Below are 27,534 nucleotides of genomic sequence, written 5' to 3' on the forward strand. Positions count from 1 at the left end.
TGATTTTCACCTTACCATTTATTTCTCTGTACTCCTGCCTAAAAATCCTACAACACTCTTCTTGTTTCAGCTTCCACCATTTGGTCTTCTTCATCTTCCTCACCATGATGGTAATTCTTCACACCACCATCATATGCTGTCTGGTTACACTTTCACCTAGCACTACTTTGCAGCCACTGATCTCCTTCAGATTACAGCATCTACTCAAGATGTAGTCTACCTGTGTACTCCTACCTCCACTCTTATAGGCCACCCTATGTTCCTCTCTCTTCTGGAAGAAAGTATTCACTACAGCTATTTCCATCCTCTTGGCAAAGTCAACTACCATCTGTCCTTCTGCGTTCCTCTCCTGAATACCAAACCTTCCCATCATCTCTTCATCATCTCGATTTCCTGCACCAACATGTCCATTCAAGTCTGCCCCGATTACACCTCTTTCCCTCCTCGGGATGCTCTACATCACTTCATCAAGGTCCTTTTTCCTCCAACTCCCATCCTACTTGTGGGGCATACCCACTAACAACACTGAACATCACGCCTTTGTAGCTTCAGACTCATCACCCTATCTGACACTCCTTTTACCTCCAGGACATTCTTAGCTTTCTTTTGATTTGCATAATTGGTTTGGCTAAATGTTTACGTCTTAAGCCCTTCCTGACACAACCCTCTGTATTTATCCGGGCTTGGGACTGGCACAACAAGGCACTGGCTTGTACCCCATTGAGGCTACATTTGATGACTTCATGTCCAGAAACATCATTTAGGTCCTAATCCTTTTTATGTGCAAATCAGTACCTTCATCACTGGTCTCTTGCCTGGGATGCTTCACTCAGCATGCATCCTCTCCTTGTTTTGCATCCTCTACTTGTTTTGCATCCTCTCCTTGTTTCCAACCTTGCAGATTTTCACCTCTTTTGATCTGATTTACTATCTATGGGGGAAGAGGAGATTTTGTGTTGTGATAAATAAAAATGCATTCCAAAGTCACAAATGACTAATTCCAAAGTTTCAGAAAACTGTGTGAATTATTTTGTTATAGTCACATGTTTTTATATTCTTGTAACCTATACTGCCGAGGATGTATGTAGGGATTTATATTTTTATTTTGCAAAACTCTAGCCATAAGAAGCTAGTTAAATTATTATTCTCTACAAAACGTACTTCAAATAGTTAACAATGTGTACACCACGGGCATCCATATTGACCTTAATTACCAGTAGAGTACTAGGCAACTTGAGAATTCCATTTTTTTTCCTGTCACTTGAACGCAATATCTCCAAAGCGTAGGACTGATCGCCCATGAAAGAATTCAACCAATCAACGGTGGCAAGTCTTTTCCTTGTCCAATCGCCATCAAATACATTTAGCCCTCCTCCCGGAACGCAGCGGCTTGAAAAAGAATGACAAGCAACCCAAGTCACCCATAATATGCCACCCACGGAGTGTTTTACGGCGTCGATTGGTACTATATCGGAAGAAACTCAAGTGATAACATTTTCTTCGGAGCTGCTGAAGAGGACTTTCTATTGTGGGAAGAGCCTGAGCTGGACAGCGGGATAGCTAATCGAGCAGAGTGTTGCTAATGCTAATAATAACAACTGTTAGCATGCTGGAGGGAATATCTCAATGCGGAGACATGGAGGAGAAGGAGACTGCCTGCTGAATGAGCAGACAACATTCCATATCGCGAGGGTAAATAGTTTACACTAAAGCGTTTATTCCATGGTAAAATGTTGCTTATGTGATGTTTCATATAGCTGAATTTAGCTAACAGCCACTGCTAGCTAGTAGTTATATGTTCTGTGTGTGTGTGTACACGAAACTACTTATACTAAGTCATGAGTATGTACACAAACTCACAGTGCATACACAACGTGTTTGTATATGTGGGTGCTAGTATATGTTTGTGTTGTCTATTAAATCAGCTATAAATATATTGCATAACCTTTTAAATTCATCCTGCCTGAAAATTGCGTCAGTCTGGGCTACGAGTTCAGAACATCACATCTACCCTGACATATAGAAACTCTTTGTGTAGTCTATTTACTGTACAGTAGGTCTTAATATAGCAGTGTCCCTGACATATAGATGATCTTTGACTAGTGTTTACTGTAGGCCCTTAAAAAACAACAGAGTGCTCTTGACATCTTTGTCGAACAATTTTGCAGTAATAATTTAGTTTAATATTATATTGCGTCATCATCTTTTCTGTCATCCAGGCTGAAGGAGGAGATCACAATGTACCTGAGCCCTCAGCACCCCATTAAGTCCAGCTGCAGCAATAGCTCCAGCATCACAGAGCTGCTCTCCGCTCTGTGTGACAGCAGCCTAGCCGGGGTGTCATGGAAGCGTCGGGCCATGGGAGGCATCTCAAGGGAGGACTTCCGCAAAGCCTTAAAAAAGCGTGTCTATGGCGCACTGCTGTCAAAGCTTTTCCAGGAAGGCGGCAAGGCCCCCGCCTCTGGCCCTATGGCGAGCTCACCTCCCAGGAACCAAGTCCTCATGATATGTTTTGACTTGAGAGTGGCTGGCTGCCGGGAGGAGGCAGAGAAGCTGGAGGAGCAGCTGGAGAAGCTTCCGGAAGGCCCCTTGTCAGGTTTGAGTGAAGTAGATGCAGTCCTGGAGCTCCTGGTCCTCTTGGCGGGCTCCACTCCCCCACCCTCGGCCTCCTTCAGTCGGGACTATATGAGGCGAGAGAGGCCTGTGCTGCGCAGACCTCCACCCTGGGGCTACCAGAGTGAGGAGCTGCAGAGGCTGGAGGCCCGGGCGTGGGGGCTGGTATGCGGGGAGGAGTGGGCATCCTTGGAGAGCGTGTTTGTCACTCAGAGGGTAATGGATGCCCAGCCAGGCACAGGCTTGTTAGCTCTGCGGACTAAAATGGACACAGAAGAAAGATTTGAGAGGGAGACCAGGCTGACCCTTTTTGGAGCTTTGCATCATACCCGAACCTCAGACTTGGACATCAGACTGGACTTGCCTCCTGTGCCCAGTAATGTGGACCTGACTGGGCTGGCCATCAGGGTATGACTCCTGTATGTGAAAACTGACATGAACACACTTATTTTCTTTTCTGTGCATTCTAAAGATATGAAAATAGCTAAAAAAAAAAGGGGGGGGTGGGTCAGTTAACAATGCACATGATGGGAACCACCTATTCCACCTTCTGAAAAAAACTATTTACATAGTGTGACCTGCATATCAACCAAGCTACAGAGACATTATTATTGTTGTTATTAACAGTGTTACACCGAAGAACTACGTTACTTCCGTAGTGACACCTCGCCGCACCACAGCGGCTAGTTACCAGCCGGCTAGCGACTAGCTTCACCACACATCTTGCTCACAGCGCGCTCACAATGCCTCAGGTCACTACCAAAAGGTAACGCTACAAATTGGAGCTGCCACCACTGCAGCTGTGTTTTTGGTTTTGGAATAGACAGTGAATAGGGATGGTGAAGCTTCAGGAAATTTTAAGGCTTTCTTTCCTTCAAATTGTACCGAAACAGATTCGGCATTTTGGTGAAAAGCGACATTAGCGACATCTGGTTTACCATCTCTAGTTTAGCAAAGTTAATGCTAGGGGATAGCATTCCTTTTTATGTTTCTACGTGAAATCATTGTGCCCAGGAAGCAAGTTCCGAGAATGCTTAGAATGACCAAAATACTGTAAGTATTACTTGTTATCATGAATGTACCCGTTGCTACATGGTCACAGCATGGATATAAAAGTTAAAACCATAAAATCTTCTTGGAGGGTTTTAATATCATTAGAACACACAAAAAACAGAAACCCTTATGTTTCACATAAGGATTGCGGATGATGGCCAAAATCCCCGAAAAAAACCTGCAGTTTTCATTTAAAAAGTTAAACGTTTTCCCAAATACCAGATGCTGTCCACAGGTGTTGTTACTTACCTTCACTGTGACTCAGCATGTACTGCCTTAGACATCTTCATCTGTAAGGCTGAAGTATACTAAACTGCTGTTGGCCAACAGCTTGCTTCTGAGCAAGTGCCTTCCACCTAAAAATGCCTGCTACTCACTCCTCACTACTCCTCTACGCAGAGCAGAGAAAAATAAAGAAATGAGCTGTGTCATGGTTGTGCAGGTTCCGCCATGCTTGGATCAGTCTGAAGATGAAGGCTTCCAGTCTGCGTCCAACATGACCCCGGACTCTCAGTCGGAGCCCAGTCCCAGTCCAGAGGTTGATTTGTGGGAGGCTTTGAGAACATTTGAACCCGGAGTACGCTGTTGCTGGGAATCTATTGGCTGGTTGGTTGGCTTACATATGTCTCTTTCTGTGTCAAAACTGTTGATGTTGATCACAGTATGATTTGCACCATCTCTGAATACATTCACCAAATGTGTCTTGCACACTAGGCCACCCGGGAGAAAAGAGTCTTTGTACCTTAGTGAAAGCGGAAGAGAGGCCTTCGACCAGATTTATCACCTCTGGGAGGGTGAAATGAGGATGGTCAGCACAAGCACACCCTCCCCACCCCTGCCGCTGCCGCTTGACTCTCAGATGCTGTTGGTGGGCGACCTCCTGAATGTGCTTATTGGTGTCACGTCCGCAACCTTCCCTCTTAATAAGGTAACTCTCCATTTTAAAAAAATAGGTTGTATTCAACCACAAAAAGTATGATTTATTCATATATTGTTGGTCATCTGCGATAGAGTGAAGCTGTGAAATTTGATGCATAAATTGTCAAGTCATTACTGTACATGTGGTATTTCCTTGTTTAAAAAAAAAAGTCAAAAATGCAGGATCAGGTCCCCATATTTTATGCATTTTATATAGTACTTTTGATAATACTGTCTTATTTTTTAAATTTATATATATTTTTAGGAACCTTAATGTCTGTCATATTTTTGGGGTTGTGTTTTTGTTCTGCACTCCCTAGGTACCTTTCTTATTTTTGCTTTTTTTCAATCCTGTAACGACAGCATAAAACACAACCTCGTAAAATATCTCATCACATTTAAAAAAACAAAAAAAAGAAAAGCCACTTATTACAGAAAAAAACGATATACTAGGAAGATTTTTATTTTCTTTCCCCATAAAGTTTTTATATACCTTGCAGAGATATTTTATTTTACAATGTCTTGGTTATCATGAACGTGTAGCCTGCTGTGCACACCCCACACCCTACACTGTCATGTAAACTCCTGTTATTGAGACGTTTGGTGTTTGTGTTGTGAGCTCAATCACATTGCCAGATATTGTTCATGTCCCAGAAGAGTGCCGGTATTGTCATAAAACATCCATAAGAAGGACAACAAACACCAAAGAGTAAAATATAATCTCATATCACAATAATACAACACGAATCACCATGGACGTGACTCGGTTAAATGTGATATTACCTTTTTATCAGTAATATCTGTGCTCTTGCATTAGATGTTATTAGACTCATATCTTGTGTGGATCTTCTTCACAGAGTGTTCATTTCGACATCCGGCCTGGTGTGTGCGTGTCAGGCGCCTCTCCGGAGAGTGTGTCTCGTCTTTTGGCAGAACTGGCCCAGTACGGCACCTACTACCTGAGGCTGAGCCGCTTCTCTCTACAGAGTGCTGACAAGAAAGGTCTGGTCTTCCAGGTGGGTTTGGGCCAACACTAGGGACAAGTTTGATCAATTGATCCCATACTTTAGTATTTTTCAACAATAAATCTCAAGTGCCATCATAGTGTATTGGAAAGCCTTGACACTGGAATTGGACAGTTCAAACATGCTTTTAGTAAGACCTGTTTTATGGGTCTGCACCTTGTAATCAACTAAGAAGCGCTTCTGTGTCCTTTATCCACTTTTTTGTTGGTTTGTGTATTTGTTGAAGAAAAACTAAATGCACAGCTCCAGACGTTATTTTAAGATGTGTAGCAAAACCCTTTCCCCCCTTTTTTGTGTTTTTTCCCCATAAAGTTACTTCTAAAAAGCAGGCTCGAGTTACAACATCATTAAGAAGCACATTTCGCATAACCATTGTCAGTGGCCATTAGTGCTAGTTTGCCAGTGCTTTACACATTGCCGTTTGTCAACCAGCCATGCTTTTCATACTTCAGAAACAAGTGCTCCTCTTGTGAGTAAACATCAACGCTCATTATCTGAAGTTCCACATTTAGTGAAATGGTTGTATCACCTTCCAATAAGGACGTTAACGCAAAGTACGTGTTTGTCTTTCAGGCGTTCACAGGAGGTCTGAGGAAGTACTTGCATTACTACAGAGCATGTGTTCTCAGCACACCGCCCACACTTAGCCTGCTGACCATTGGCTTCCTTTTCCGCAAAGTGGGCCAACAGCTCAGGTGAAATACATTTTTTCCCCATTTCCTTTTGTGGGTTTGACTTCAGTCTCCCATTCATTTCCATGCTTTTGATGCTGAACTTTTGCCTGTGAATCGTGCAGTTAGATGAAAGGAGATGCTAATGTCCTGCGCTGCTTTCATCTAAAGGTACCTGTCAGAACTGTGCCACATGGACGGGCCTCTGGGTGGTGACCAGGCCGCCTTCCCTGTGGTGAGTGCTCTTTATCTGACGTCGGCTGGCCTTGTCGTGTCACCGTTCACATGGGATGTCACTGCTGTGCGCAGGGCGTCAAGCTTCTCTCCCACCTGTACAACGAAGCCCAGAACAACTGCAGCAACGAGAACTACCCAGTCCTGCTGTCTCTCCTCAAGAGCAGCTGTGAGCCGTACACCAGGTCAGCGCACACGCCGACGTGTCTTGAATAAACATAACAGGCTTCGGTGCTTTTGTCCAGTCTCTGTGATGTATCTCTCGTGTGTCTTAGGTTTGTGTCCGACTGGGTGTACAGTGGCGTCTTTCGAGATGTTTACAGAGAGTTCATGATCCAGGTCAATGAAGAGTACCTCGGCGTCAGAGGTGAGAATGTCTGACTAATCGATTGAATGCAGGAGAGTGTTGCGAAAACCCAATTGCCAACCAAAACAGAAATACAGAGGCACTTGATGAATTAGCGGCTTCTGCTTGGACATTATAAATGAGTCCCCTCCTGCATAATATTAAAACTGCCTCATGGGGTGGTGCCCCTGCACTCACTCCTTTGTTGTGAGCGTCCATTTTACATGAAAATGTAATGCAATTAATTTAAATTTTAATGTTTTTGTTTTGCTTTATTATTTTTGAAATAATTGTGAAAAACTAATGAAAATCAAAATTAAATAAACACATAATAATATGAATAAAAATCTTAATAATAATTATGTAAATAAATTAGGGCTGTCAATCGATGAAAATATTTGTGATTAATTACATTCCGTCCATGGTTGACTCGTAAATAATTTAATTTAAACAGAATTTTAAAATCTATAATAAATAGGGATGTCAATCTCTTTATGGTAAACAATTTGATATGCAACTGCAATAACTACTTCAAATCTTATGTAAAGAGATGACCATTTTGGTCAAAATTCCAAAAATAGAAATTCCACAGTTTTTTGATGGTTTAATGCGAGTAGTGTTACTTGAACGCACCTTCTAACTTTGTCCCACATAGTAGTGCTACTATTATACTGACACCTCATATTGCTCCCAAATGTTTTTGTTTTATTTTTTTTACTATTGCAAACATTAGGTGTGTGTTTACAACTGTGCTAGTCATATAAAGTAGAATGTTGATACCATATGGGAATGCATAAAGGTAAGATTTGATGAGCTTTTGTGCATATTTGTTTGGTACACAACTTCTCTGAAATGCAGTCCAGGCTTGTACTGGTGTATGGTGGCTTCGAAAATAATATACAGTTGTAAATCCCCCAGTGTTTGAATGCTTAATGCAAACAGAAAGTTGTCCCACTTGCTTTGACCGTCCTTGAGCGCACATCCTCCCATTCTCATGTAATGCAAAGAGATACTTTATTCATCTCCAAGAGAAATTCACACTGATGGACTACTACACTGTATTTTATAGCCTTTTTCCTTCACTTAATGTTTGCTCCCAAATGCCGTGGGAATGCACAAAGGTAAGATTTGATGACCTTCCTCATTTTCTTTCGGCTTTTTCCTGATTACGGAGTCACCACAGCGTATCTTTTATTTTTTGATCCGCATATTGATTTTTGGCTTGAGCACTTTATATTCGGGATGCTCTTTGAGTGCTAATGTGCATATTCGTGGTACACAACCTGAGAAACAAGTCTCTATCTGTATTCATTTAGTGATTTTAATTTGATGTTGTTCCTGTCATAGTTTGAGACAATACATATTAAATAAGCTAAATCAAATCTCTATCATGTACGCATGTTTTACTGATATGTCGATGACTAGCCAGTGCACTGCTAATTCTAGCTAATGCTAGCGAAGCTAGCTCTGACATGACAGAAGACCCAACATAGATGTCCGACCAAGGCTATGCTTGCCTTTAATCAGCAGCTCGTACCCTAATTTTAGCATGCATTTCCAAGCAAAAAATCAGCCCCGACGTAAAAAAACACTCATTAGTTAGGACACTTGTAAGTCTAGGCACCACTGTATAAATGTCAATTAAAGTGCTCAGTACCACCCTGCATCTCTCTGGCAAGTTGACGACGCCGTAGTCCATGACAGTGCCAATCACAGCGACAGCCGATACAAATAACTTTGGTCTTGTTGAGAGAGCCATCTGCCAAGACTTTGAAACTAACTTTACCAATCAAAATACCCCTTTCTTCTCCATTGCTGCCCAATATTTGCTCCCGCCTGTAGGTACACGGTGACAACTATGACATCGACTAAGGGTCAAACAGGACATACGCATGTTAATTGCGTGTCCAAATGGTGCCGTTAAAGAATACTTTCAATAATGTAAACTAACTGTGGCAGCCCTAAAATGAATGAAATAATTGTATAACAAAAAATAAAACATTTTAAATAATTGCCGGTATTACATTTAAAAATAAACAAAACCAAGATAATTACAAAAACAAAATAAACCAAAAATGAGAGTAAAAACACACACTGCATTATTCTGTACATTTCAGTGACTCAAAATGACATAGATAGCAGAAAAAGGAAAAAATAGATTTCATTATTTTCCTTTTATTACGTTGTTGGATTTGTCCTTACGCCTGTGAAGGATCCACCAAGTTATTGGACAATAATCAGCAGGCAGCAGAGCCACACATGGTTTTTCTGTTAGTAAACGCCATTCAGAACCGTTTTTATTTTTTTAGTCCCTCTTCAGTCTACCTCTTGTGAAATAGGCATTATTCTTCACCCTTTGATATAAGAACACGTGTGAGTAAAAAAAAAACAAACATAGAAAGCACAACAGATATGTTTACAGTTACAAATGCAGCGTCTTTTATGTCACAGAGGCCTGTGAGTGCTTTGAGATGGGGGAGGAGCCCACACCAGCACCAGCTTCTATGCCTTTGTCATTTAAAAGCAAAAAAGTCTCCTTTTTAGTTTCCAAAAGTCTCTTCACGAGATTTGTTGCTAGTTGCTTTTATGAAAAAATGTGTCTAGAGGGATCGGCAGCACTGATCCCTCCTGCTACATTCTCTTATTCTCCGGCACTTAACAACAGTCCCATTATAATGTGTTTATGAGCGAGGACCAGCAGTGGGAGCCAAAACTCTAGCATGCCCTAGTACGAGCACTGTATTTGTAATTAAGTATTTCTGAGTAGGTATAAAGGTGACATTTCCAGCTCACTGCAGTTCTTTTCTTCCTCTATAATCCATAAATCTTTTTTGCGGTGACTCACTGTTGCCTGGCCAAATGTAGTTTGTCACGCAGCACTCTGTTCAAGGTCACGCCACTCCATAGCTTTGTCTGGCTAAGAGGTTAATTTGCTCATCGGCTCCACCTCATCAACTCCCGCACTTGACCTCTTGCACCCTCACACTCCAGCTCGTCTGGAGGGCACCCAAATGTCAGCGTTCCTGCAGGGAAAGTGCATCCTGGCCGGGGGGGAAGCAATCAGCAGGCCATGTCCGGGGCGGGCCGGCTGTAAAAGGCTCTGGATGCTGAGTGCTTTGGTGTTCTCTTGTGCTTTTAGCTCCGGTTGGTCTGAGCTAAGCTATTTCCAACAATAAAACAAGTCATGGAAGTCAAGTACAAGAAGTTCTAAAAGGTTCATTTACTTTGTTGATATGTATATTTTGCAGACTATCACTTCTGGGTCAATGGCTACACTTTGATCTCCAAAGACGTGGAGGAATGCGTGCCCGTCTTCCTGAGACACATTGCTAATGACGTGTACGTCTGCGGGAAGACCATCAACCTCCTCAGGATCTGCTGCCCTCAGGTGAGCTACCCTCATTGTACAAAATTGCCATAGCAGAGCTTCTTAACACATTTAAAACACAATTCCAATTTGGAATCCCGTTTTCACTAGGAAATAGAAATACAGTAACCACTCCTTTTTAAATAAATGAATTTATGCGAAGGACGATTCTTATTTAGGAAGTGAATATTTTCATTGATAGAGCACAGAAAACCTGTTTACAATCTTCAATCTTCAAACAATATGTTTTTAAAATGATTAGAGCCCTCAAGAGTTGAACTAACACATTTATAGTCACCAATATGGTAGACTTAATTGATGTATTGATGTTTTTAAAAAACAGTGATGAGTGAAGCACATTTCATACCAATAGGCAACTCAATGTGCTTTACATAAACAGAACATTTAGGAGCATAAAAAAGAAAATAATTTAAAAAAACATTTAATTAAAGCATTTAAATTGCAAATAGTAAAAAGAGTAAAAGTAAGTACAAATCCAAGAATTTAAAAACTTTTAAGAACTCACACGTGAAAAGAGAGACGTTTTTAACCTCGATTTAAAAGTGCTCACAGTTGGGGCTGATTTCAGTTCTGCTGGTAGTTTTTTTCCATTTGCGTGTAGCATAACAGCTAAATGCTGTTTCACCAAGTCTATCTAGTCTGTACTCCACTATCTGACTACCTGAAGTGGGTAGATCTCGGAGCCCTTGTGGGTTTATACGATGCTAACATGTCCTTCATGTATTCTGGACCTAAACCATTCAATGATTTGTAGACCAGTAGTAGAACTTGAAAATCAATTCCCCTGAGAACAGGGGTTATGTGCTCTGATCTCTTTGTTGTGGTTAAAACTCTGAATGAGCTGCTGTTGTTTAATACTTTTTGGGGGGAGTCCAGTCAGAAGACCATCACAGTAATCAAATCTGTTGGAGATAAAAGCATAAATCAACTTCTCCTGAGCTTTTTTGGACATGAAGCTTACTGCTGTCCTATATGTTCCATTTGTCTGGAAAAAACAGACTCACATGTTAGCAGTTTGTTGTTTTTTTTTTTAATCTGGACAATGTCGCTCCCCGCGGTGATTATATTGCCTCACCAGTGTATTGTAATGGCGGCTCTAAATGGCTTTACAATTGTATTACTCAATATAGTTGACATAACAAGACCAAATAAGCCATTTAAGATGTAATAAAACTCATTGTCATTGTCATGTGTTACCTAGCAAGCACTAATGGTGGGTGGACGGATGTGTGTAGGACAGGAAGTGATGTTAGAAGTTGAATTGAATTTGTCATGGGTGACCCAAACAGTAGCCCATGTTGTTATGATTATTTCGTTTTCATTATTGTGCCTGTTGTGAGATAAACTTTTCTGGCGACCGTGTCTGGCCCTCATCTCACCGAACACTGACATTTATTCATTGGTCGAAATGCTTCTTCTGCCTTGTATTTGTATTATAGTTCATTTGACCATTTTTATACTTGAAAATGCTTAAAGGGGACCTATTATGCTTTTTCCACTTTTCCTATAAGTGTATTTAGAATGCTGTATTCTTGTGTTAAATGGTGAAGTTTCAGATAATGAGGTTTGTGCATTTGGAAAAGCCGCCATAGAGCCAGGGCGTGATGTTGAAACTACAATGTAGAGATGGATGACTCCATACTATACTGAAAGGTACAGCAAATCAATATTGAGGCAGAGCAGGGCCGCTCGCTGTCTCTTTCAAATCCTTATCAATAAGTGCGATTATGATGCGTCATCCGGAGACGCTGAGACTTTACCGAGATGGATTGCATCTTTTGGCATTCAGCGCTCTGCTCTGCTTTGTGTCATGTGTGCGCTGATGTTCTGTTTCAACATCATTTTTATGATACCACTATAGTGGCTCGGTACACCCCCATGCGCTAATGTGATTGAAATGAATTATTCAGGTTATTCATGTTTAGCTTAGATTGATACTATCAGGGAAGTAAATAAATGAATCTTGTGTAGCTGAGGCTGATGCATCAGCAGGTTAAGCAATTACAGAATGAATTCAAGGCGACAAGATGATCTATGTCAACTCACCATGTCATCTTGACTTGCAGTGACAGCGTGTTGAATTAAAAAAAAATTACACGGTGAAGCCTTGTCTGAATGCACTTACAAATGTGCAGCCCACATTGTCACTTCTGCATAGTTTCCTGTCAGGCAAAGTTGCCAAAATGAGACGTTTTTAAGCATTATCAGGATTAAGGGATGAAATTGCTGTGGGATTAAAAGAAAAGAACAGTTGCTTGGTAATAATGTGTCTTTTCACGTGTCTCTGCAGCACTACATCTGCTTGTCAGAGCTGCCTGTGCCTCGCATCGCCGTCACTTTCTCCCTGCAGGAGGTGGAGCAGATTGAGAGGGACTGCGCTGTATACCGAGGGCGCATGGAGAGGATCGCCAAGCACAGTGCCGTCAGCAGGGAGGTGCAGGTATTTAAAACACACAGACCCATCAGAAAAATATTGGCAATTGAAATCATTGAACTATTTTCACCATCAGATTTGAATGTGATTTCATCTACAGACGATATTTAAGTGAATTTATATCCTTTTATCTTGTCGGAAGCGCCGATCCATGAGTTGAAAAGGCTTAAAAGTTGGACTTAACATTTGAAGCCGTTGTACATGTATATTTAGTCAGTGGCTGACACTCTTTATCTGCAGTTTCTGAGCGTGAGTTGAAAAGGCTTAAAAGTTGGACTTAACATTTGAAGCCGTTGTACATGTATATTTAGTCAGTGGCTGACACTCTTTATCTGCAGTTTCTGAGCTAGACATATTTTGTGTCCCAGTTAAACAACAATTGTACTGCTTTGTAATTGTATTACTCAATCCACACGGGTATGTATCATCATTACAGTTGCACATTACTTACAGACACATGGTGTCCACAGCAGAAGCATATTAGAAAGTTTGTGTGCATCACAAGCTTAACTGGGTGAGTTAGTACGGCCATTAGGCAAAAAACAAAAAAAACACTCAACTTTAACAGAAAGGCAGCTGATGTTAAAGTATATATTTACATTTAAGTTGCACCTGACTATAATAATAATACTATTAGTACTAATACTACAGTATTTGAATTTGAGGCTCCTTTATATTATGTGTCATCTGATCTATTACATCTCTGTCGAGCAACATTCCCTTAAAGTAGTTGAGACAAGTGTTTTGTGGAGTTTGATATACAAGCATAGTAGCCGCAGGAGCATACATCTTCGTTAACCATGATTGCTGTTTATAGGCCCAGCGAGCGGAGGAGGCGCGCCAGGAGCTGATCAATCAGGTCAGAGCGTCGGCAGCCAAAACACTGGAGAGCATCCGTGGTTAGTATGCACGCACGCACGCACACACACACGCACGCACACACACACTGCATGTCTAATTTGATGTGGTGTTTTGATATACAGGATCATCCTCTCCCCCTACCGAGTGTACTTTTTTTCCCTAAATAGCGCCGTTCTGTTTTGTAACAGATGTTAGCTTGTTGACTTGTGGCTGTGAGAGCAGCACAGTCGCACTAGGTTTAATTGCACAGAGGGAATCTTTTGAGCAGGCTTCCGGCCGCTGTGGAGTGTGATGTCTAATCACCCCTCGCATGCTTTGTAACAAACTCCTCACATCCTTTCAGGACACGAGAAGATGTGAGGTAAAGTTGGATGGCTCCTTCCTTTGCTGGCATTGATGTGTGACATGTGCTTGTGTATGCATGAGTGTGTGTGGGCGTGTGTGTGTTTTTGAGCTGTGATGCACCATTAGCGCAGCGACCTAAGCAGCTCACTACGCTCTCCCTCGCCTCCTGCAGGGCGCCAGGTGTCACAGCGTCTGGCGGAGGAGGCCAAGAAGAGGGAGCGATTCGAGGAGCTCAAGCACCACCTGGAGCAGGAGCAGGAGGTAGCGACTCTGACTGTGTGCCTCATGTTAGTCTAAGGGATTAAAAAAGTAGTTCATTAGTTTTTGTTGATGTTTAATTTGTCAAAAGTTTAAAAAATTAGGGCAATGTGGGCATATAAATAACTTCTCTCTTCACCACTCCCTCTTTCTTCTTTTCACTACTGTTATACAGTTGCACCTGAAATGAGTCAACCCCCATGAAAATGTACAATAAATGGCCAGTTAGAAAAACACAAATACAGCAAGCCCTTAGGGATGACAGTAGGGATGAGCTGGATATAAATGAGCATCGTATTGCATTTTGCCAGATATCAGTATGAAACAAGTACATTTCGTCATTACCCGTGTTTGAGTTTAAAGGAAATGCTCATTATGTAATCACTCTTCACGCTTTGTGGTTGGCCAGTCGCACATAGTGACAGTAGGGTGACCAGGACTAAACTCACCAGATGTGGGACAGGGAGCATGCTTGGGGACAACGTGGGAAGTAGATAACAACTGTAACAAAATAACAACTATAGACCTACAAATAAGAACACAGAATTGCAGTTAAAATTATCTGCATTTACATAAACATAACACAAAGTGCTAGCAAGAGGTCACATACCTTGTCGTAATTACATTTCCTTTTCTTCGCAGTCTTCTGACTTTCCTCTAGAGTCCTCAATTTTCCTTCATTCATCTCAAATTTCTTTTCAATGTAATGCGAGTGTGTGTGGGCAAACCTAAAAGGTTTGCTGTCGCCATTTGGTGGCCGTTTCTTTAAACAGCATCCCTGCATGTGCGGCTGTTTGATTGACAGCATTCCCCAGCCTATCACAGTCGTGCACACAGACAGTTGAGTCAGAAGTTGGTGTTTGTCGCAATGCCTCCACTTGATTAGGTTTTCTTCTCACTGTATTTACTTATGAACATAAGAGGACTGAAAACTTAATACATGTACATGGAATTACAAAAAACTAAATACACCACATTAAACATATAATATTAACAACTATTGAAAGAGGTGCCGCAAAGAATGATGGGGGATTGCACTGGACTTATTTGGCATTCCCTACTGCTACCCCAATTGTGGCAAATCCGTCAATATTTTGATTGTGTGGCATTCCAATAATTTGTATGAATGTTTCTTACCATACTATGTGATGCCATTGTCTCAGTGGCGCAGTTCGGCCAAGAAGAAGCAGGAGGATAACGACTTCAGCTTCGCCCGAGAGCTGCGAGACCGGGAGAAGAGACTTCAAGCGCTGGGGGAGCAACTGGAGCAGAGAGCCAGGTCTGACTGCAAACTGATGACTTATCGATTGGTTTAATAATCACCAAAAGGGCCTCATTACCACACGTGATCAGGTGGGGAGAGTGGATGGGGGTTTTATCAATATTGTCAAATGACTGTGTGTGGCTCCAATAACTGTCGTTTTATACTTCTCATGTTAGTCCTACTGCCTATTAGTTGGCAAGATTATGCAAAAAAAAAATTTTGGGGAGGAGTGATGCACAAATTAAGGCCAAATCATGTGATCTGGGATACTGTATCTTCACACTAATGGCCAATGGCTAACATTGGCATGCTCCACACACAACAACAAGCTTGCTCGACGGTCTAGAATTATTTACAAGTTTCAACATTGAATTGAAAATAGGGATGTCCCAACTCGATTTGGGATCGGGTGCCGATACACTGTATTTTTGGATAATATCATAGAATATCAGATCCTGCCAGGAGATCGGGCCGATCCAGTTGCCGTATCACATTCGTAACGCATGACACACAACATGCTAGGTACGGTAATGCACCTCAAAGTTGCCACTCGACTCCCGCCACCCACAAGAGGAAAACGCAACACCACCATGCAAACATGTCTGCGGTGTACTGTGGTGAAATTAGCTTCACTATGGATGTTGGATGTTAGGGTTCATAGCTTCCTTAATCATTCTAAGCTACTCTGTAACAATCAGGCTTACTTTCATCCTGTGTCATCCAAGTGTCCCTGCTACAACGCAAGCTAATGAGGTTGCGAGAGGATCAGAGATCAGCTTGGAGAAAAATACATGAACCAAAAATACCCTTGGATACCTCTAATACAGCTGCTTTAATTACACCAAATGGAAAATCACCAAAAAGCCCCACTTTGCTGATATACACACCCCTCAGTTTTGAACAATTTTATACAAGGTACATGATAAACAACCTGTAAATGTTCATATTGGACATGATGACTAAATAGTAAATTAAATAGTAATGTGCTTAACTCATTCAATACCAAAGACGTATACTGTACACATTTATAAAAACAGCCACTAGGGGGCAGAAGTGCATGTGATAAGAACTCAGCAGCCCTCATCGTGGCGGCCCTCATAACACGGAAGACAGGAAGGAGGAAGTTTGAGAACATGGAGTGTAGCGTGCACACACACATAGACAAACACTTGCACACGCAACGCACGCTCACACATGTACACGCGCACACACATGCATGTGCATAGTTGAGTTCCGAATGTAATGTAATTGTAAATAGTGGTGTTATATTTGTAAATAAATAATTTTGAAGTTAAACAACTTTTTTTTGTATAGATCTTTCAGCGATCACAAAAGCAAAACATATTTGTGTGAAAGTTATGCTTGAAAAAGCTGTTTTCCTCCCTTTTTAGTTGGAAACTGATATTTTCCTGAAACATACAGTGAAGAAAATAAGTATTTGAACACCCTGCTATTTTGCTATTTCTCCCACTTAGAAATCATGGAGGGGTCTGAAATTTTCATCGTAGGTGCATGTCCACTGTGAGAGAGATAAACTAAAAAGAAAAATCCAGAAATCACAATGCATGATTTTTTAACAATTTGTGTGATACAGCTGCTAATAAGTATTTGAACACCTGAGAAAATGAATGTTAATATTTGGTACAGTAGCCTTTGTTTGCTATTACAGAGGTCAAACGTTTCCTGTAGTTTTTCACCAGGTTTGCACACACTGCAGGAGGGATCTTGGCCCACTCCTCCACACAGATCATCTCTAGATCAGTCAGGTTTCTGGGCTGTCGCTGAGAAACACGGAGTTTGAGCTCCCTCCAAAGATTTTCGATTGGGTTCAGGTCTGGAGACTGGCTGGGCCATGCTAGAACCTTGATATGCTTCTTACGGAGCCACTCCTTGGTTTTCCTGGCTGTGTGCTTCGGGTCGTTGTCGTGTTGGAAGACCCAGCCACGACCCATCTTCAATGCTCTGACAGAGGGAAGGAGGTTGTTCCCCAAAATCTCACAATACACGGCCCCAGTCATCCTCTCTTTAATGCAGTGCACTCGTCCTGTCCCATGTGCAGAAAAACACCCCCAAAGCATGATGCTACCACCCCCATGCTTCACAGTAGGGATGGTGTTCTTCTTGTACTCTTCATTCTTCTTCCTCCAAACACGCTTATTGGAATTATGACCAAAAAGTTCTATTTTGGTCTCATCTGACCATAAAACTTTCTCCCATGACTCCTCTGTATCATCCAAATGGTCATATGCAAACTTAAGACGGGCCTTGACATGTGCTGGTTTAAGCAGGGGAACCTTTCGTGCCATGCATGATTTCACATCATGACGTCTTAGTGTATTACCTACAGTAACCTTGGAAACGGTGGTCCCAGCTCTTTTCAGGTCATTGACCAAGTCCTGTCGTGTAGTTCTGGGCTGATTCCTCACCTTTCTTAGAATCATTGAGACCCCACGAGGTGATATCTTGCATGGGGCTCCACTCCGATTGAGATTGACCGTCATGTTTAGCTTCTTCCATTTTCTAATGATAGCTCCAACAGTGGACCTTTTTTCACCAAGCTGCTTGGTAATTGCTCCGTAGCCCTTTCCAGCCTTGTGGAGGTGTACAATTTTGTCTCTGGTGTCTTTGGACAGCTCTTTGGTCTTCGCCATGTTACAAGTTAAAGTCTTACTGATTGTATGGGGTGGACAGGTGTCTTTATGCAGCTAACGACCTCAAACAGGTGCATCTGATTCAGGATGATACATGGAGTGCAGGTGGACTTCTAATGGGCAGACTAACAGGTCTTTCAGGGTCAGAATTCTAGATGATACACAGGTGTTCAAATACTTATTTGCAGCTGTATCACACAAATAAATTGTTAAAAAATCATGCATTGTGATTTCTGGATTTTTCTTTTTAGTTTATCTCTCTCACAGTGGACATGCACCTACGATGAAAATTTCAGACCCCTCCATGATTTCTAAGTGGGAGAAATAGCAAAATGCAGGGTGTTCAAATACTTATTTTCTTCACTGTATGTAGAATGATTACTTTTTATTTCATTAGAGGTACAAGCAAACTTTTTTTTTTAATGACAATAGTGTAAATATATATACCCATAGAATACAATATTCTGTATGGACGGTATATGGCTGGGATTGAATGAGTTAACAGTGGTCTTTGTAGGCAGCATAGGTGGATCCCATTATTTGCATTAATAAGCTGTCTGTTGTAATATTTTTTTATATCTTCTAAATGCATTTGACTTCATCCCTTTTGTACCGTGACTTCCTCATGTATTTCCTGCAGGAAGGAGCTGATCGCTCAGTTCAGCCACATGTCGGAGGACGCAGCTCGCCGGGAGAGGCGGGCCTTGTGGAGGGTGCAGAGGTTGAGATTTGACACAGCCCGTTCTGACTTCTTCATGCACGACCAGCAGCAGTTGAAGGTTTGTTGCATGAGTGAAAAGCTCACAAGTGTGCATTAACAGGTGAAACATGTTTGCTTTTTTTAGGCGTTATTAGAGAAATATCCTTTGGGCCAGGAGGGATGCCCAGCGTCACCGGCTCAGCATACATCACCGCCGGTAGGACATCATTTGCTGTCTTTGTCATGGTGCCGCCATTTCAAATAATGAAATATGGACATCTCTTCCCAGGACACGCTCACCCAGGAATTGCTAGAAACAAAAGAGGAGAAAGCCCAAGAATTAGAACCTTCTCACACAGTAGGCGACGCTGCCATTTTCATCTCTGGCGACTTTCTCCCAGAGCCCAAAGCCACCTCACCGGGGATGGGCTCCAACCTCCCTGAGGAGTGTCCCACAGCACAGCTAATAGACTACGACTTTAGCACCCCCTTCAGTCCGCTTGGAGGAATCACCCCACCGCATCCCAAACCTCGCCGTGACTACACCCAAAACCACCCCTCCTTTTCCCACTTTCCCATGGGTGAGAATGTGCCTCTCATCCTTGACAGGCTCCCAAAGGCCAGCCCCTTTGGCCACGCCTCCAAATCCAGCTTCCCCATTGGCCAGTTCACCCCGGAAGATTCGGGACATGCGTCCAAAAGAAGTGTTACTGGAGTTCCCTGTGAGGAAGTTACACAGCTTGGAGAAGGTGATGGTTCTGTGCTGCTGGAGAAGAAAAATGGAACCCATGAAGGTGTTGTTGATAAGGATGCTATTCCTCAACAAAAACATGATGGTGATGGGAACCTTTCAAATAGTACCGGAGTTAATTATCCCATGTGTGAGCGCAGTGTTGATCATAATGTTGAGAAATCAAACATGACCACCCCTCTATCTCCAGTGAAGATTGGTCATCCCTCCGATTCACACATCAACATTGGCCAGCATGTCTCAGATGTCCAAGCCTCGCTCCCGTCCTCCAACATCCACGGCCACGCCACTGATGCTCACATCAAAGTTGGAGAGAATGTGTCGGACTTTGTCGCCCCGGTCCCCTCCCGAAACCCCCATGGCCACGCCTCCGACGCCCACATTAAAGTCGGCGAAAACATCTCTGAAGCGGCGGCGGTGCTGCCCTCCCCAAGTGTGCACGGCCACTCCTCGGACGCCAACATCAAAGTAGGCGAGTTTGTTTCCAATGTTCCAGACGCGCGACCCCGTTGGAGCAAGCATGGGCACGCCTCTGACTGCACCCTCCAGCCGGGCTGCGTGGTCTCCGGGTTGGAGCCCACCTTGGCAGCCTTGCCCGGAAGCGCTCATGGCCACGCATCAGACTCTGTGCTGGTAACGGGATGTGTGGTCGCGCAGGAGGAAGTCAAACGTTCACCTCTACCTGACAGCGCCCAAGGCTACTCCTCCGACTCCAACTTGGGCGTGGACTGTGGGGTCACCTGTCGTGACCCGCCTGCTCCGTTGCTGCCAAGCCATCGGTACGGACATGCCTCTGACTCCACGCTGGGGGTGGGCTGTGTGGTGTTGGGGGCAGAACCACAAGTTGCCCCTCTACCAGGCAGCGAGTACGGACACTCGTCACATTCTTCTTTGGGAGGCGGATGTGTGGTTGGAGGGACAACTGATGACAAAAGGAATGCTCAAGGTACTGAAATTATGTACACGCACAATGAAAAATGTGGAAAATTGTGTCTTTAGAAAGCTAAATATTGGCAACTCCAGCCGTGTGTTGGGTAATGCAGGCCCCTCCCTGGTCCACGGTGGGCTGTTCTTCTTCTTTGGCCACCCCTGATGTAATACAATATAATAATAATAATATAGTGTGTCCTGTCAACAGTTGGGCAGTCAGAGATGCACAAGCAGCAGCAGGCGGAGGGCGCCGGGTCGGACTGGTCCCCCGGAGAGAAGTTTGAGCAGGAGTACCTCTTGGCCTTGTCTGCTGGGTACCAGGTGGATCACTACGAAGACTGTTACAACCTCATGGGTCAGTGATGACAGCAGCAGTTTCAGCTTTATTTGGATTCACGCTTTCATTTGTGGCACACTGTCACGGTACTTCTCAACACGGGCTGCTAACAATATATTCATCATACTGCAAGCAACAACGCTAATATACCAACTTGACCAGTAGGTAGCGCTACTAGGCTACATCAGAAGAAGGTTGGTGGCTTACATTGTGGTTGTCTACAAGTGTGCCCTTTTAGTTCATACATCCAGCCATCCATTTTCTATACTCGTGAGGATATCCCAGCTGTCTTTGGACGAAACCAGGTCTCTTTGCTGTATGGCCTGCACGCTAACCACTCCTCCAGTTCATAGATACAAATGGTTCAATCTTTCTCAGTCACCTTGATACAGTGAAGAAAATAAGTATTTGAACACCCTGCTATTTTGCTATTTCTCCCACTTAGAAATCATGGAGGGGTCTGAAATTTTCATCGTAGGTGCATGTCCACTGTGAGAGAGATAAACTAAAAAGAAAAATCCAGAAATCACAATGCATGATTTTTTAACAATTTATTTGTGTGATACAGCTGCAAATAAGTATTTGAACACCTGAGAAAATGAATGTTAATATTTGGTACAGTAGCCTTTGTTTGCTATTACAGAGGTCAAACGTTTCCTGTAGTTTTTCACCAGGTTTGCACACACTGCAGGAGGGATCTTGGCCCACTCCTCCACACAGATCTTCTCTAGATCAGTCAGGTTTCTGGGCTGTCGCTGAGAAACACGGAGTTTGAGCTCCCTCCAAAGATTTTCGATTGGGTTCAGGTCTGGAGACTGGCTGGGCCATGCTAGAACCTTGATATGCTTCTTACGGAGCCACTCCTTGGTTTTCCTGGCTGTGTGCTTCGGGTCGTTGTCGTGTTGGAAGACCCAGCCACGACCCATCTTCAATGCTCTGACAGAGGGAAGGAGGTTGTTCCCCAAAATCTCACAATACACGGCCCCAGTCATCCTCTCTTTAATGCAGTGCACTCGTCCTGTCCCATGTGCAGAAAAACACCCCCAAAGCATGATGCTACCACCCCCATGCTTCACAGTAGGGATGGTGTTCTTCGGATTGTACTCTTCATTCTTCTTCCTCCAAACACGCTTATTGGAATTATGACCAAAAAGTTCTATTTTGGTCTCATCTGACCATAAAACTTTCTCCCATGACTCCTCTGTATCATCCAAATGGTCATATGCAAACTTAAGACGGGCCTTGACATGTGCTGGTTTAAGCAGGGGAACCTTTCGTGCCATGCATGATTTCACATCATGACGTCTTAGTGTATTACCTACAGTAACCTTGGAAACGGTGGTCCCAGCTCTTTTCAGGTCATTGACCAAGTCCTGTCGTGTAGTTCTGGGCTGATTCCTCACCTTTCTTAGAATCATTGAGACCCCACGAGGTGATATCTTGCATGGGGCTCCACTCCGATTGAGATTGACCGTCATGTTTAGCTTCTTCCATTTTCTAATGATAGCTCCAACAGTGGACCTTTTTTCACCAAGCTGCTTGGTAATTGCTCCGTAGCCCTTTCCAGCCTTGTGGAGGTGTACAATTTTGTCTCTGGTGTCTTTGGACAGCTCTTTGGTCTTCGCCATGTTACAAGTTAAAGTCTTACTGATTGTATGGGGTGGACAGGTGTCTTTATGCAGCTAACGACCTCAAACAGGTGCATCTGATTCAGGATGATACATGGAGTGCAGGTGGACTTCTAATGGGCAGACTAACAGGTCTTTCAGGGTCAGAATTCTAGATGATACACAGGTGTTCAAATACTTATTTGCAGCTGTATCACACAAATAAATTGTTAAAAAATCATGCATTGTGATTTCTGGATTTTTCTTTTTAGTTTATCTCTCTCACAGTGGACATGCACCTACGATGAAAATTTCAGACCCCTCCATGATTTCTAAGTGGGAGAAATAGCAAAATAGCAGGGTGTTCAAATACTTATTTTCTTCACTGTATGTGTTACTTTAAAGAAATATATAAATATACAGGCCAGAAGTTTGAACAAACATTTGGCCTTTACGTTCCTTTTTCATGACAATCTACATTGTAGGTTTTCAAAAGTACAATGAACACATGGAACTAAGTACTTAAACAAGTGAGAAGTAACTGTAAATATGTCTTATATTTTGGATCCCTCAAGGTAGTATGAATGTGAGTGCATGAATTGTCTCAATTCAATGTGTACCAGTCAACTGGGGTAGACTCCAGCATACCCCCTTGTGAGGACAAGCAGGATAGAAAATGAATGAAATAATATCTGTATATTTAATATACACTTATAATGAAGGAAATATAGCAAAGAGATGGATGGAAATATAATGGCTATTGTTGTCAAATGTTCAGTTGTTTAGCCTTCCAACAGTTGTATGCATCTTCCTCTCCATCCCAGATTCGTCCCCTGAGTGTCAGCTGCTCAAGCACGTCACCCGGAGCCCGTGGGGCCTGCCCCTGGAGCCCGGGTTCCACCAGGCCACGGACACCACGGCAGTGCAGCTCAGCGAGATGGTCTCCTTGCCGGTCCTGATCAAGCACTCTGTCACTGCGCCTCTTATCACACAGTGCGTATGAAACCCAAAGAGAAAAGAGAGAAAGTACACGTGATTACGTGAAGTACTGCAATATATTGGCTTATTTTGCTTGTACAAAGTACACTGCATCACATAGACCCGTGCATGAAGCAGGAATCTGTGGAATGTTGCAAAATGACCCTCTTTCCAACATTCCACATCTGCTTCTCACAGCGTTGGTGGTATAGTGGTGAGCATAGCTGCCTTCCAAGCAGTTGACCCGGGTTCGATTCCCGGCCAACGCATGCTTTTAGAAAAAAAAAATATATATATAGACTATGCATGTGTATTGAGTTGTGTTTTTTTCCGCTTTCAGTGTGTCGCTAGTGAACAAGGCGGTAGTGGACTACTTCTTCGTGGAGTTGGGGGTGGAGCGACACTTTGAGGCGCTGCGCCACTTCCTCCTCATGGAGGACGGCGAGTTTGCGCAGTCGCTCAGCGATCGGCTCTTCGAGAAGGTGAGGCCTCCTAGACCAGGGGTGGCCACACTACGGCCCACCTAGTGTTTGAATCCGGCCCGCCAGTTGCTTTCTAAGTATTTCAACTTTGAACATACAAACTGGCAACATGACTTGCAAGTCAGATGTCTTATCTAGTAAAAAAAAACAACACAACTGTAAAAGTAAATTACATAGTTTGATGTTTAAAGTGATCCTGAAAAAAGGGACAACATACAGCTGATAGTATAACACTGTTACACATAAAATTAGACAAATAATTGAAGGAAAATGATAAGCATAAAATTGTGTGTGTGTGTGTTAAATATATGTTCTGGCCCCCAGGACAATTTTGTTAACTCAATGCGGCCCACAAGTCCAAATATTTTGCCACCCCTGCCCCAGTAATGACCTCTCTCAGGATGTCAAATACCAGGGTGGCTACGCCCTTGAATGTTTTCATTGTACTTCTTATGGCCGTTTATTGGAAGCAGCCAATATTTGGAGAGATATTACCTCCTAAATGTGACAAGTCGTAGTACATATTAGTTTTTTTTACTTTTAAAAATGATCTGAAGTGCATGAAAAAGTGCCAAGTCAGTCTGAATTGGCGTTCTGTGTACGAATGACGTGGATTGACATGACCTTGGACACCATGTGACCCGGTGTGTGCCCTTCCAGCTGGGCAGCGGGCAGACCCCCGGCGAGCTGCTCACCCCTCTGGTGCTCAACTCCATCCTGAGCAAAGCGCTGCAGTACAGCCTGCACGGCGACACGCCCCTCGCTGCCAACTTCACCTTCGCGCTGCGCTTCCTGCCCGACACCTTCCACCCGCACGCCCCCGACGCCCTCAACTGCCTGGAGCTGCGCTACAAGGTGGGCCACGCCTCCAGTGCGATTACAAACGGCATCATATAGAGCGCTAAATAAGATAAACGGGATCCCGGAGGAATCACTACAATATCTGTGGTTTGGAGGTCTGGCATGTCACTTCTTCCATCTTTACGGCTCTCTGGCGCCCTCAGGTGGACTGGCCTCTGAACATCATCATCACGGACGGCTGCATGAACCAGTACAACCGCCTCTTCTCCTTCCAGCTGCAGCTCAAACACATGGTCTGGAGCCTCAGAGACGTCTGGTTCCACCTGAAGAGAACTGGTGAGAGCATTATGGGATGGCAAGCCGCACGGCTTGGTATCACTTAGTATTCATAGAGAGGAATATTTTGGTGCTCGCGATGAAACGTACTTTGTATTGATCGGTGGCGCTGAGCTCAGACTACCTGATGTTCTTTAAATGTGACTTTAAAATAGCATTAAGGTAATATTGATCCATATTGCCTGGAGGAAATGCGGATGGTTCCAAATGGTATAAATGTGTATGAAAACAAACTTTAGTTCTATTGATTTCTGCTTCAAAAACAAGAAAAAGTGAAAAATAATGAAATGTCACCAGCTAAATGAAATGTCACCTATCTTCAAAATCAAACAAGAGCACCAACTTTGCCGCTTTTTTGGACACGTGCCTGTTATGGCACAAATATTAAGAGACACAATCATGTCCTATAAATAGCAATATTTACACACATTTAGAAAAATAGCTGAATTTACAAATGACATGGACTCCAAGTCGCCCGTCTGAAGTTGAAACGATGAACGATGATGTGTGTACGAGCCGCGTGTGTTTTTGTGCCTGCGTCAGCGTTGGTGAAAGGCGCCGCCCACTCGGTGCAGTTCCGACAGCTGCAGCTGTACCGCCACGAGATGCAGCACTTTGTGAAGGTCATCCAAGGTTACATCGCCAACCAGATCCTCCAGGTGTCGTGGAGCGAGTTCACCGCCAAGGTGGCCGCTGCCACCGACCTGGACGCCATCCACCGCACGCACGCCGACTACCTCAACAGAGCCATCTTCAGGTGAGCGCAGGAACTTTTTATGCTGGGTTTTTGAGTTGTGGACTTCTATAGAACAGCTCCACGTGATAACCCGTACAGGAAGCTTTCTAGATCTTCCACCATCTGCACCTATTCCGGCTGTAAATTCAATTATTCATGCCCGCTTGTACTCGAGTCTTAGAAACGGGTAATTATCGCAAGTCATGGTGTTGGGTGGCATTTCTTTGGAGGGCCGTGTCCAGGCGGTGTACATACACACACTGTACTAATGTGTGTGTATGTGTTTCCTGCTCAGGGCTTTGCTGACGAAGAAGGCGGCGCCGGTGATGAACATCATCCACAGCATCTTCAGCTTCATCCTCAAGTTCCGGGCTCAGCTCATCGCGCAGCCTTGGTGCAGCCAGCAGGGGGAGGCGGTGCACCCCGGCTTCGTGGCCATGCAGCAGTCATACAACACCTTCAAGTACTACTCCCACTTCCTTTTCAAAGGTGAGGCGAGGGGGGGGGGCATTTTCTATTGACATGATGTGGACGTTACTCATGAAGGATTGTTTTCCCCCCAGTGGTGACCAAACTGGTGAACAGAGGCTACCAGCCTCACTTGGAAGACTTCCTCCTTCGCATCAACTTCAACAACTACTACAAAGACTCTTGAAGGAACATTTCATCTCCACGCAGACGAACATCAAACCATCATGCTTTTGTACAAAGGGAAACATGCTCGTATTAAAGATGTCATGCTTTAATTGGATGTCATATGCATGTTTTTTTTCATCAATCCCGACTGTTGATGGAGCACACACAGGTAGTACAGGTAGAAGTAGTAGTGGTGGTAGAAGGTTGGAGAAAAAAAACAACATTTACTCGTGATTTCCTTTGCCTGATGCTGATCATGCAACACTGGAATGTCTTAACCGCCTTCGTCAATCAATCAATTAGTGCAATCTAAAGCCTCCAAACATTAATAGGACTAAAACACACACTTCATGAACCCTTTTAGAGTGCAAAATGGACATCAAAAACCAAAATGTACGCACGGAAGAAAAGAAAAGCCAGAAAATATCATATATATTAAATGTAAACCTAAGCAAAGAAACCTTTCCTTACAAAGAAGATGCTGTGAGGACCTAGTCGAGCTGATCTGAGATCTGCTGCCAGGACCCCAAAGCCTGTAAACTGGAGTGATGTACCGTTTTTCAAAGAAGCGCTACCGCATTTCCTCATGTTGTGGCCACCCTGGTCACTCCGGCCACCCCACTGGCCATGGAAGTATCAGCTTATTGCCACCTTGTTGTGAGTAATGGTCTCACCTCGGCCCCCCCAATGAAACAAGGAAATATTGATCAGGAAAAAGGGAGAACCAGGGCAACACGGAATGTGTATACTTAACATAAAATACCTAGGACATGCTGGAAGGATTACTCCGGAAAGTCTGGACTTCCCGACTGAGACTGTTGCCCCTGCGACCCGGATAACCGAAGGAAAATTGAATGGAATGAACTTTGTTTCCCATATTATCAGTATGTGTGACTGGGGAACTGCAGGTCTGACACTGGGACTAGCAGTACGGGAGCACCACAAGGAACTGTTCTGTTTACCCTGTTCATGTCCGCCTTTCAGTACAATCCCTAGCTATGCCGTGTACAGGAGTACGTGGACGATACGGCCATTATGGGATGTATCAGGAATGGACAGGAGGATGAGTATGGAAAACAGATCCAAGCCTTCTTCAACTGGTGCGACACAAATCACCTTCACCTCAACACCACCAGGACCAAATGGTGGTGGACTTCTTGAGAAACAGGACACACCCAC

The 27,534-nt window shown here is 43.5% G+C and overlaps 1 protein-coding gene and 1 non-coding gene across 3 annotated transcripts; both read left to right on the top strand.

Moving 5' to 3' along the window:
- Window positions 1–1,367: 1,367 nt before the first annotated feature.
- tubgcp6 (tubulin gamma complex component 6) lies at window positions 1,368–26,483 on the top strand. 2 transcript variants are annotated; one of them, XM_078791708.1, is made up of 25 exons: window positions 1,368–1,692; window positions 2,220–3,021; window positions 4,109–4,272; window positions 4,381–4,594; window positions 5,442–5,600; window positions 6,183–6,304; window positions 6,452–6,515; window positions 6,590–6,699; window positions 6,790–6,881; window positions 10,109–10,248; window positions 12,539–12,688; window positions 13,500–13,581; window positions 14,061–14,149; window positions 15,310–15,425; window positions 18,702–18,840; window positions 18,907–18,978; window positions 19,051–20,458; window positions 20,651–20,797; window positions 23,211–23,379; window positions 23,705–23,846; window positions 24,507–24,701; window positions 24,851–24,983; window positions 25,527–25,740; window positions 26,015–26,208; window positions 26,283–26,483. In XM_078791708.1, the coding sequence occupies exons 1-25, from the start codon at window positions 1,664–1,666 to the stop codon at window positions 26,372–26,374; spliced, it is 5,238 nt and encodes a 1,745-aa protein (XP_078647834.1). In that variant the 5' UTR covers window positions 1,368–1,663; the 3' UTR covers window positions 26,375–26,483. The 2 variants fall into 2 exon arrangements, with proteins under 2 accessions (XP_078647834.1, XP_078647835.1); XM_078791709.1 differs by lacking the exon at window positions 1,368–1,692 and having other exon boundaries at window positions 2,890–3,032; window positions 26,283–26,480.
- Window positions 23,562–23,633, top strand: trnag-ucc (transfer RNA glycine (anticodon UCC)). Its single transcript has one exon. It is a non-coding gene; the product is annotated as a tRNA-Gly (tRNA).
- Window positions 26,484–27,534: the final 1,051 nt, after the last annotated feature.

Source organism: Doryrhamphus excisus, linkage group LG1 (genome assembly GCF_037039965.1).
Source record: "Doryrhamphus excisus strain RoL-2023G ecotype Guam linkage group LG1, RoL_Dexc_Guam_v1.1, whole genome shotgun sequence".
NCBI classification, from domain to species: domain Eukaryota; kingdom Metazoa; phylum Chordata; class Actinopteri; order Syngnathiformes; family Syngnathidae; genus Doryrhamphus; species Doryrhamphus excisus.

Excerpts from the sequence above, each read along its gene's own strand:
- tubgcp6 (XM_078791708.1), top strand. The coding sequence starts at position 1,664 with ATGAGCAGACAACATTCCATATCGCGAGG. Across the intron at positions 15,426-18,701 it reads CAACTGGAGCAGAGAGCCAG|GAAGGAGCTGATCGCTCAGT; the intron begins GTCTGACTGCAA and ends TATTTCCTGCAG. Across the intron at positions 23,847-24,506 it reads GCGATCGGCTCTTCGAGAAG|CTGGGCAGCGGGCAGACCCC; the intron begins GTGAGGCCTCCT and ends GTGCCCTTCCAG.